General features: G+C 47.0%; 1 protein-coding gene and 1 long non-coding RNA gene across 7 annotated transcripts in view; one reads left to right on the forward strand and one right to left on the reverse strand.

The window, feature by feature from the left end:
- The first annotated feature begins 3470 nt into the window (after positions 1–3470).
- Positions 3471–5807, forward strand: LOC142923183 (uncharacterized). Its single transcript, XR_012940579.1, has 2 exons — positions 3471–3669; positions 5722–5807. It is a non-coding gene; the product is annotated as an uncharacterized LOC142923183 (long non-coding RNA).
- Positions 5808–9008: 3201 nt separating this feature from the next.
- Positions 9009–12272, reverse strand: part of LOC142923182 (ribonuclease inhibitor-like) — a 28534-nt gene continuing 25270 nt past the window's right edge. For 5 of the 6 annotated variants that reach the window (XR_012940578.1, XR_012940577.1, XM_076064112.1 and 2 more), the window contains 3 exons: positions 11911–11997; positions 10280–10363; positions 9009–9676 (listed from right to left, as the gene is read on the reverse strand). Coding sequence is in view for 4 of the 6 variants with exons in the window: in XM_076064112.1 (XP_075920227.1) it covers positions 9595–9676; positions 10280–10363; positions 11911–11997 (253 nt within the window). In the remaining 2 variants the exon portion in view is untranslated. Of the gene's footprint in view, positions 9699–10279; positions 10364–11910; positions 11998–12272 lie in introns of all 6 variants that reach the window. The other variant, XM_076064111.1, reaches the window with a different exon arrangement.

Here is a 12272-nt window from a genome sequence, read left to right on the forward strand (position 1 = left end):
TTTTCTAAATTGCCCCAATGTTTTTAAATGGTCGACTTGCGTTTCAGCCATTTTCGGACCCAATTAATACATCTCTTCATTTCTTGGGCTTGGTGGCGGTGGTGGCAGCTGTGGCAGCGGCGGTGGCAGTGGCGTTGGTGGTGGTGGCATCTTTGTAAATTTGAGAAATGGCGCATTTCAGCTCTTTCAGCTGTCTATTGAGATGCCGGCACTCTTTGCGCATCTGCACTTCGCCGTGCCACTTTTCCTCGTGACGCGCCAGCTTCCCGCGCAGCCTAAACTGCTCCTGCCCTCTCTGTGGATTCAGGAAGTTCAACTCCCTCAGGTGGATGCGCAGCGACCTACGGAGACCTTCCTTTTTACAGCGCAGCGACATTTGCCGCTGTGCTGCATTGCAGTCTCGGAGAAAATCCGCACGGAGAGACGCACGCTCGCAGCCAGGCACTCTCGTGGACTCCAGCTCTAACTGGCGCTCTTTAAGCTGTTGAACCAGGCCCCTGTTCTCTCTCTGGAGAGTCTCTCGGTTATCCATCAACTCCTCCTGCTGATACTGTAGCTTCAGATGGGGCGTCTTGTTCCCCTGACAGAGCTCCACATTCTGCTGGCCCATCCTCTCCGTTTGCAGCGTCGTGGTCTCGCGGTGAAAGTCTGAGATGGAAAGCGTACAACGAAGATAAATGAAGATCTCCATCCCAAGCAGGGCCAAGAGCAGAACGCCAACGATCAGCAGCGCCATGCTCAGCTCGTGTTGACGGCATGCGGGACAGAAGCAAGTGTGAGGCACGTCACGAAGGGCGGTTATTTATATAACTTCTTTACCGGATGTGACGTACACGTTGACGTACCAGCCATCCCTGCCCACTTATTGTCAATCATTGCTAACCACGTGACTCCACGGCCCCGCCCCTAACAGCGCAGCTCCTCCCCCATACTCCTCTTCCGCCTTCCCCACGTGACGCGAAGCGAGCCAATCACGCGAGAGGCGACGCGATGGGCGGTGGGGGGGCGAGATCACTCCACGTCGCGAGCGGGAGGAGGAGGGACTAGGGGGAGGGGCCAGCAGGGACGAGGGGGAGGGGCCAGTTGGAACGAGGGGGAGGGGCCAGGAGGGGCGAGGGGGAGGGGCCAGGAGGAAAGAGGGGGAGGGGCCAGGAGGGACGAGGGGGAGGGGCCAGGAGGGACGAGGGGGAGGGGCCAGGAGCGGGAGGGGGGGTGCCGTGGCGCCGCTCTTGGGCCGCGAGGCCTCCCCCTGGGCCCGCGGCGCCACGCGGAGACCGCGACAGCAGCAGCAGCAGGAGGTGGTGGTGGTGGTGTTTGTGGTTGTAGGCACGGGAGAGGTGGTGGTGGTGTTTGTGGTTGTAGGCACGGGAGAGGTGGTGGTGGTGTTTGTGGTTGTAGGCACGGGAGAGGTGGTCACGGACAGGCGGTGAGTGCCGGGTGATGGAGGGGGGGTGAGGGAGTGGATTGCAGGGTGAGTGAGTTAATGAGGAGAATTAATAGGTGAGGAGGGTGAGTGAGTTGAAGGGTGAGGTGAGTGAGTGGGTGAGTGGTGAGTTCACGACAGGGAGATTGGGGCTGAGTGAGTGAACGCAGCGCACGGTAAAGATCCCCTGAGAGCATTCGCAAGAGTTGGACATTGAGTGCCGCTGTCAGGGTCCACACGTAAATTACTCACTTGGCATGATATACAAATTAACCATTGTAAACGATAACTTTAAAAAGTCCGCTATTTGTCAGAGCTAATGCGATGTGCCTTCAGCATATTTGTAGAACGTTAACCAACGTCAACATCGTCATTTAGAGTAACCATTAGTCCATACGTGTCACTTGCTAATAGTCCCCGGGTCAATCACAACTTTGCCGTGCGTGCAGGCTTTGTCTCTGGCTGCTCGCTAGGGCTGCGATGCCTTTCCATGCCACAAGATGACGTTCATTGCTCCTTCCACACCGCGACAATATTTACTGCAGTGTTCTATAACGCGGTAGTTGCGTTGCTGAATAACACCGCGTTGTGTAAACTCCCTCGTTACAATGACTAATACAGGGTAAAGCACAGTCCGTGATAACAGCGTGAGATGCGTGTGTCGGCTGAACAAAGACTGAGGCGCGTGGGGAGCATCAGGAAGCATCCAGCAGCATCCCAATGCCTCGTGTGACGCTGTGCCCAGGCAGCCGTACAACCGCACATTCCTACTCGCGCGACGTGGTTCTGTTAACTCAATCGCGTTATATCCACTTAGCATCCGCGTTATAAAACGTGTTCCCTAATACATCCATCGTGCCATATCCAAATGGCGTTATGAAAACACGCGTTGAGGCAGAACGAACTCTATAAACTATTTTTATTTTACCAGGTGAGACCCACTGAGCTATGTGGCTGTTTTTCAGAAGCGACCTTTCCACAAATGATAGATCAGCGAAATGGCTAATCACGTTAGAAATGTGTAGCACCAGCCACACATACTCTAGACATGGATCCCCTTTGACAGGGTCAGTGTCTACTTAGATTCACTCACTCCGCCTATTGTCATGTGGCGTGCGCAGCTGCGTCGTGACACTTGGTAGAGTGCTGTCTTTGAGGCAGAGAGCTTTACAACCGTGTGCAGTGGTTAATTTGCTTAACAGCTTTACACCGAACTCATTGCTTGTGGTAAAAAATGTTAACAACCTTTCTGATCGAGAAGGTTGAACTATGTAGATTTAGATTTACAGTAAAATGTACTTGGTGTGAGATGAACTTCCAAACAATTTCCTTTGCTCAACATCTTGGAATTAATGTCTTTTTAAATGGTCAGCTTAAGTGATTCCGTGATGTTTATGTAACTTTACCATTAAGATAACCTATGGAGCACAATTATTTCAGTATTATTTTTCATAAGTAAACTTTAAACTGAACCCATATGTGATATTATATTGCCTGATTATTTTAATTTTTAATGTAGTCTACATGCTCTTCTGGGGATATTACCCCACATTTACCATTCATTGATGTTCCCTTTGACATTGGTAATTGGCATTGTCACACCATAGTAATTCATGGGCAATTATGTAATTCTCTCTGTCTATCTCTCTCTGCATCTGTCTGTGTGGGTATCTCTCTCTGCCGGTGTGTTTTTCTCTATATGCGTCTCTCGTGTGTCTCTTTGTGTGTGCCTCTCTCTGTGTGTGGATGTCTCTCGGTGTCTGTCTCTCTCTTTCCTTTTCCACGATGTGGTGTTGTATTTACATGCAAATTCTACCTCTAGCCCCGCCCACTTACCCTTGGGCTGAGCTTATTTCAAGCCAATATAACTTCGTGTTTCAGCAGCTTTCTCGCTATATTTTTTCACCTGATGATGGTTGCTTGTGATGCGATCGAAACGTCGTGATCTATTATTTTTTTCTACCTACGTGACTTTACCGAAAGAACCAAAGAGTATTGTGATTGTAATTTTGATAGTGATCGTTGTGGTGGAGGTGGTGATATTGATGGTTGTGTTAACGATAGCGGTGATTTTGGTGGTTGTAATGGTGGTATTGATGGTGGTAATGGTGGTTGACTATTACCCCTCTCGTGTCCTTACCTCCACAACCAGTTTTAAAAATCTGCCGGTGTCTGTGCTGGAGATGGACGTCTGGATATCTGTGCGGTCTGGAGCGGTGGACAATAGACTCCTGCAGCTCAACCAGGTGGACGCACTGGGCAGGGAGCAAGATGGTGGTGACCTTAGAGACCCACTTACTCCCACAGAGAGCCATAGACTCACTCAGAGAGAGCACTCACACAGAGAGCCAATGTCTCACTGACACAGAGCCATAGACTCACTCACATGGAGACACATAGACTCACTCAAACAGAGAACCATTGATTAACCCACACAGAGAACCACAGAGTCACTCGCACAGACTCACACAGAGAGACATAGACTCACTGACGCAGAGGACTATATGCAGTACATCCTCGTCTTTTATGTAATGTGTTTCACTTAGTGCACACCACACCCACTATAACTGGAGTAGCACATGACGGACTGCTCTTATGAGTGGTGTGAGTGTTGGCAGCGTTGTTCTGTATTGCTGGGAGCTGATGCTGTACCGGTGCGCGCTGTGTTACGTGGCGTGTCATCCTCTTCCTCAGCCTTTGTTCCAGCATCTGTGTATAGTGTCATCTCACTCACTCCCTTATAGTTTTCACTCATCATATCTCCCTTTCACGTCCTTTGAATGTATATTGATGAATGTAACACAATTTTTATTATTATTTGGCTGCTATAAATTCCCACGTCATAAGCTACTTCATTCATCTATCATTTGTGGCCAGTTCGCTTCTGAAATAGAAGCTAATAGCTTAGAGGGCTTTACTAGGTAAGATAAAAATAGTTTATTTTTATTTTTTTGTGATTTGCTTACCTTTCCTATACTTTTCACTTCGATTGTGTTTTTGCATCGTTTGTTCTTGTAACTTTCTGTACCACCCCAACTGGACATCTGTGAAAAAGGGCTTTTTAGATTCCTCCAGTATAAATAAAGATTATAATATATATCTTCTACATATACACAACACATTTAAAATAAACATAGAAAAGTGTACTGTACTCTCAATTAAAAATTAATAATAAAAGTTACATTGTGCTAAAACAGAGTCCCCCCCTTTACCGTTTTTCCTTGTAGAAAAGTTTTCTGCTTGACGTAAAATAGCTTTAAACAGCAATTTTCGACAACGCAACCCCCGCGTTAAGCAAGGATATGTTGTACTCACTTACACAGAGAGACATAGACTCAAACTTGATTTGGCACTTTTGTGACTGCAGGAATTACTCTTTGGTTATTTCGGTAAAGTCACGTAGACATAGACTTGCACAGAAAGCCATAAACTCACTCGAACAGAGAGACTTGGAGTCAATCACACAGAGCCATCGACTCATTCAAACACAGATGATGATAACAGATACCCATGAACTCACATTGAGACCCATGGACTCACACAGAGACCAGTAAACTTACCAGACCCGTAGACTCACAGAGACGCATAGACTTACAGAGAGGTATGGACTTACACAGAGACCCATAGACTTACAGAGAGGTAAAGACTTACACAGAGACCCATAGACTGGTGAACGAGATTTGAACTCGGATCACCAGATTTGTAGCACAGCACATTCGCCGATACACTACCGTTCACCTTACACACTCACACACGCACTCACATGCTCACTCATTCACGCAACCAGATGCTCACTTCCACATTCAATCAATCACTCAATCACTCACACACTCGCGTTTTATTGCATGTAGCAATATCTTCAGGAGCTAAATGTCAATTATTGAGGTCTGTTAAGATAAGCGAGTGTGTGGATGACATAGCAATAGTGGGTGAGTAGGTGAGTGAAGAGGTGAGCTCAGTAGCATGTTGCAGGTCTTCCCGAGGACAAGGCGGGTCATATTTAGGGTGTGTAACATGTTGATTGACTGGGTTGAGTGTTGTGTTTGTGAGCGAGTAGGTGAGCTCACTCGAATGTCGCAGGTCTCGCCCAGCGTTTTCCAATCAAAGATTAAACAGATGAATGAGTGGTGGGATTTTTGTTATTGTTTTCAGGTGAGCAGCACCACCTTAACACAAATATCTGTATTACACCTTCATCCATGTAATAGCTGTGTCCGTCTTACACCTCCATTTTCTTAGAAGCCTCTGGATTTGACATAGCGCATCTTTTTCTGTGTGTGTGTGTCTGTGTGACCCAGTCCTGAACCTTCCCTCGGTCGACTCACCATCTAAAGAGTACCTGGTGCAGTGTCTATAATAAACATCAGCAATTGGGAGAGACAAAGGTGGCCGCGTGCATGGTGTTGGCCACATCACATTCCCACAGCGGATTTTGGCGAACCATCGAACAAAGGCGGTCGCTGCATCACACTTTCAGAAGCGCTTCTGCGGCCGTCTCGAACGCTCTTCCTTCTGATATTAGAAGCCACTGGAGCTGTGCACTTTTACATCTAGATTGAAAACTCATTTATTTAGAACTACTTTTTGTGCTTACTTTGTTGCCCTTCCCCTGCACCTCCGATTAGCACGGTTGGCTACGTACCGTGCAAAAGAAGTTCAACATACAAAATACATACCACCCCCTCGTGTGTTCCACAGCACAAGGCTCCACAACTTGCCCTAACATGTCTATTGAGGCTACTTTGGTGACCTGTGTGTGTGCATAATTAATTATCATTATTTTATTAAATGGCCTTCATCAACAAAGGACACGAGTCCATTGAGGGACGGGGACAGCGTGGGACCCTTCGTGGAGCCGATTCTCGCAATGGCGGAGGAAGAGTTGGAGGGATGCAGCAGAGGAGGGGGTGGCACCGCACGATGTTCGTGCTGAGAGTGAACGTGGCACTGGGGGAGGCTCCGGAGTTGGGCCTCTTCAGGGCGACTGGCGATAGAGTGGAGAAGTCGAGGTGAGAGTGACTCGGGGAATGGGGGTGAGGTGAGTGGAGGGGTGACTCGGGGAGTCAGATTAGTGGAGGGGTGACTAGGGGAGTGGACGTGCACCTGATTATGCACGAATGTGAGTGGACTGCCCATGCATTCATCATCATTATGGGCATCATCACCAGTGGTAAATCCACTGTTTGATGAAGGCCTCCCCAAACCAACGTCACTTCTCGTGACGCCTGCGCTGTGACAATCGGCCCCAGCACCTCCTGTGCATGAGCTTCCCACCTCCTCCCCTCCAAGTTACTCTTGATCATCAGCCATCGTCACTTCCAGAAACGTTTTCATCTGCGTGTTGCTCTTTCCTTCTCATAATGGTCAACATGAGGAGGGATCTTACCTCTGTGTATGTTCTCTCATCTGCACGTTCCTCTGTCTTGGTGTGATTTCGAGCACGCGTCTCTGCATGCTTCTCTGCGCAGGGTTTGTTCTGTACGTGTTTTTTGAGCTGGTGGCCGCGTCTGAACCGTGTCGTGCCCGTCAGGATGCCACTCAATACAAAACAAATGGAAGGAGTGAAATTATCTTGGGACCACAGCCTTGTCTCAATTCTTCACCCCTGGTGTACAAGTCAGCAGCTGGGACCATCACTGCTATCCATTAATATGTACGGGCTGCTAAGGATTCTCTTCATCTCTGGGTCTCTACCTCTAAATGATGACTCTGAGTATTGACCGCAGTGCATTTCTCAGCTCTATCGAGTACCCGGTAAGATCGAGAAACTCTCAGCTCACACGGTGGCTTCGGGTGATCATCCAATTAATACATCAGGATGTGCACCCTCATGAATAACAAACGTGCATTGCGGAAGGTGCCGACTGACTGCCATGCTGCATACTGCTGTATAAATAACCCACCCACACATGCACAAGCCTGTGTGGGTATGCGTATTATCCGGTAATTGTATAGTGTTTCGCGTATTGCGCGATGAACTTGGCAACACCAGTACCGAGGAACTAAAGTGGTTTTGGGCTAACCCGAGGTCGCCTCAGCCTCAAATGAGAACCTGGTGCACTGTGTAGTGAACATCGCCACTGGGGAGACAATGGCGGCCGGGCGTGTTGGTGCTGGGCACCCACCCCCTCGTGTGCCACAGTGGCGGCCCTCATAGGCACTGCTCGCTAGCAGCACTTGCCCCTACAGTCTTTTACAGGCTATACGGGAGATCTTTGTCTTTGCAGAGTCTACGTGAGTCTAACTCTAAGTGTGTATATATTCATACGCAGACACAAAGGCTCCCCACAGGCTATACACACTCACTCACTCACATACTCACTCACTCACACGCTCACTCGCCCACACACTCACTCACATACTCACTTACACACTCAGTCACTCACACACTCACTCGCCCACATACACTCACAAATTCACACTCAATCACACACTCACTCACTCAATCACACACTCACTCGCCCACAGACACACATTCACCCACTCACACACTCACCCGCACATTCACACTCACACATTCACACTCACACACACATTAACTCACACAAAGTGATTTAGTCACACATTCATTCACACAACAACAACCGCCATTCGCCACTACGTGACGGTGATGTCACCACGACGCTTGTGCCAGGCTATGTGCATGTTAAGGTCACGTGAAGTGGCGAAAGCCTGCTGGGCAGGAGGTCACGGGGCAGACCCAGGTGCCACGGGTCGACTGACTGAGATGAGTGGCCGAAGCACCACCTGTGCCCCCTACTGTGCCAACTTATTCTGCTTTATTCACCCGGCGCTCTGCTCGTTGTTGTGAGCGTCGCTCCTCCCCCTCTCCGTTATTATTGGAGGGCGACTGCCTCCAACTGCCCAGTAGCATCATTCAAGAGCCTCTTCCACAGAGGCTGATCTTGACACCGCTGGTACCAGTCATCGGCAAGTCCACTCAGCTCCACATCTTCCTGTACCATCTCTTCTCTACGTTTCGAAAGCATAGAAAATTGGGCAAATGTATGTGGCCGAGAAGACCTCAGAATTCGTTCAGAGCGACAGACCAGGTAGCTTCCACACAGCATTATGCAACCGATGAAAAGATAATGCTGCACGAATGATTCGGAGTGAGACTTGTGCTGGTTAACCGGAGCCAATCATGAATACACTGCCCAGGTATGGGAAACTCTCCACTCTCTCCACAACTGCCCTATCACCAATTGGGAGTGTCCGATGGTACAAAATACCCAGGCAGGTGCTTAGTTTTGGTGGGGCTGATGGTAAGGCCCCACCTCTTAGCGGAAAGCTGAAGGTTCAGCAGCAGCGCCTTCAACTCCTCCTCTGAGTAAGCAGCAATTACCAGATCATCGGCAATAGGGAGCCATCCCTTGACCACACCTGGGCATTCCTCAGCCTCCCATTGTAGCTGTAGCAGATAGAAGGCTTCAGGAAGTACGTGGTAAAAATAAATGTAAATTAATGTGGGAGCCAGAGGACATGCCTGTCGCACCCGAAGGTGTAGAGGGAATGGCTCCGACTCCCGGCCATGCAGTTTTACCCGGGCGGCAAATAATATGAAATCCTGCAGTCACAAACGCTGTAAGTGAAAATAAGTAATGTAATAATAGGAAGGTGATATTTAAAAAAAAATGGTGTATTTGAACGTGAGTTCACACAATAACAAAGAAGATATTTAACGTGAGTTGACACAAGAATGAAGATGAAAGCAATGGGCAAGTTATGAGCAAAACATATTAGGTGTACGATTTGTATGGTGTGTATGGCATTGTGACAAATGCAACATTTATGAAAATGTTTGTAGCTACGTGACATAACAGGTGAGCTGCCAGACCATTGAAAATAACCCCCTGCCTCGCAACCCTCCGCATTCCCCCTGCCACCCCTCCCCCACGAGCCCCAACATCGATTCCCTACACAACATTCATAAATACAGTTACACATCATCGGAATCACCACGCTCATCAGAATATCGGAGCCGCGTTCACCCTTGGCTTCGTGTGGGGTTCACAGAGAGAGAAAGCTCCCCGCTCATTGTCGTCTCAGTCAGGCTCAGAGTCAGTGCCGGTAATCGGAGCTGTTGAGGTGAAATGCGCCGGGCTGCTGTGCGAGTTGCACGTGGGGCAGCTTCGTCTGTTGCAGGGCCAGCGTCGCTTCTCCGCTTAAATCTACAAATGCAGGCCTCCTCTGTGAATCCATTTGCTCCTCAGCTCCTTCTTCCCCTCCTCACTGAAGTCATTGACATCCACCCTGCAACAGAGAGAGGTTCACGCTAACATGGGTTCACACGGAGTCTCAGGCAGCTCCTCACAGTTCGAGACCCATGCAGCCCCCACAACAACCATTCTGGATGAAGGTCTCCCCATGCCATGAGCGCTGCTTTACAATACTTCACCATGCAGGTCATTGCAGGTCTGTGATGGCAAGGACTGCAGATCTAGGATCGTAGTACTGTCCAACGGTGGATTGTGCTGCACACTGCAGTCTGTTGCCCACAACTTAGCTCTGCTGCCTATAACGCCTGTGGTTATGTGCGGTGGTCACCCATCTAAGCACTATACAGCCTTTAACATGCTTATCTTGCAGATTTAAGATCAGGCACATTCCCAGTCGTTTGGTCATGCTCCTTGGTCTGATAATGAATATTAAATGCACTGGAGTACACTCCACTACTAATCCCACTTCTGGCAATGGCTCATGTTGATAGCACACAAACGTGCTGTCAAGGTCCTTTGCACAAAACGTTGCCTTTTCCATGTTTTATTCTGCTAACGCCACAGTGTTACTGACGAATATAAGTTGTTTTGTCTGTAGCAGTCAGAGCGCGTATGAGACACGAGCAGCTTAACTTACCTGAGCTCCCTCAATGCTTTGTTGGTGATTATGATGTCATGAAGAGCTGGGATCGATTTGTCCGTCAGTGAGCAGTACTGCAGACTACAGGGAGAGAAGAGGCACTGAGTGAGGTGAAACTGGAAAATAAAAAGTGTACACACACACAAGATATGGAGAGGGTGGAAATCTCATAGAATCAGCTAAACAGAGGGAGTAATCATTTCGGACCCAGGAACGCAACCCTATTTGTCTATTATTTGTTTAATGCGGCTTTGTCCAAAATGGCATTTTACAGGAATGTAACCCACCGCATTTGGCGACGTCTGCAATATGTTGTATTAAAAATCGCGTTTGTCCATGAAAGGCCACTAGATATAGGCAGAGGAGCCAAAATCTAAATCTGAATATTAATTAAGAATGGAGAATCCGAAAAGCTGAAAAGCTCTTTTTCACAGATGTCCACGCTACGCATCACGAGGCAAAGGCTGGTTTAAACTGTATATTGGGTAAGGTTAAAATAATGTTCAAATGTATAGGGCTGGCATATAAGACCCATTGGTGATTTATGGCTTTAATAAGAGTTAGGTTGTGGTGTTATTAATGTAAACGTGTGGGTGGGCAATTATGTCAAGATTGCAGCGATTCATTATATAAAATTCTTAATTGTAATCTATGCCGTTAAATACAGATGATCATTGATTATATCCAGAGCATGCCGATCTGGCTTCCAACATCCGGTGAAACCGGTAAAACCGCTCCAAAGGCTGTACCAGTCCGGCGATCGGCACCATGTGCGTGACAAAACAAGTAGCTATGCTTTATTTCCGTGTCAAATAATATATACCGTACATTAAACACTACATACAACAACTTAAATAATTAAAATAATGCACATATATAAATGTTTCATGACTAACAACTACAATCATAGAAACTGAAAATATAAAGTGCGATCTGGCGAAAATTGAGTGCAATTCGGCATTCACCAGAGCACCGGTATGAAGGCTGAATCAGTCCAACGATTGACAAACAAAAGTTATTGTCAAACACAAGTTGTTGTCAAACACAAGTTGTTTAACAAGAGTGTAGTATGCACATCACCCCATGCAGAGTCTTCGATATTGGAGTGGTGAGTGCGGTACAGTAAATAGTCACTTTTTACAGCAGGATATTCATTTTGTCTTTGTATATTTATTGAAGCGATTTTTACATCGCAAACTATTTAATGACACTAAATATATACAGAACACCTAAAAATATAATCTTATTCAAGAATATGCAAAAATCCATTTTTAATGTGATTATCTGGTGTTTTTTTAAAAACCGGCTGCCAGATAATCGATGATCTCCTGTCTTAACATAATATTGTATTAACATAATATTAACATAATTTGAAACAATATCATTGGTTAGAGTAGGTAATGTGACAATTGTAATTGTATTGTTATTTAATAGTGGTTAAAAGTGCTATAATAAGTGTGGTTAATAACTTAATTGACGAGTGCATAAAAACAGCAAGTTATAATAGACGTTAAAATAAAACATTATTATGCTGTACTGAGTATCTTTGTGTTTTGTGTCTATATGTGTGTATATATTTGTTTAGGTGTACTTATATATAAGTGTGGGTGCATCAGGACACTACTCACTCTAACGTCTCCAAACTCCCTTCTCTCCCCAACATCCCGTCCGCCAAAAGTCGGAGACCGCTGTCTCTGATCTTGTTGCCACTCAGCCTAAACCCGGGTGGACGGGAGAAGGGGCAGCGCTGACTTAATGAGCCCATGGTAACCGCGGAGTCAAACACGCGGTGAGTGAGGGACACTCACAATGGCGGTGCACGTGACCAGAGCACACACGTTCATGAGCAAAGATGCTCATTGTTTCATGCTTCTGCGTTAAACATTTTATATATAATAGGTGGCATTCACAAACATCAGTTTACTCACGATCATCCATTCAATTATACTGCACTGTACCTTTTAATATGAAAAGTGTTTGTGTTTATAGA

The sequence above is a fragment of the Petromyzon marinus genome, unplaced genomic scaffold (genome assembly GCF_048934315.1).
Source record: "Petromyzon marinus isolate PM22_M1 ecotype Great Lakes invasive population unplaced genomic scaffold, UKy_Petmar_22M1.pri1.0 PM_Scaffold_31, whole genome shotgun sequence".
Taxonomy (NCBI): Eukaryota; Metazoa; Chordata; class Hyperoartia; order Petromyzontiformes; family Petromyzontidae; genus Petromyzon; species Petromyzon marinus.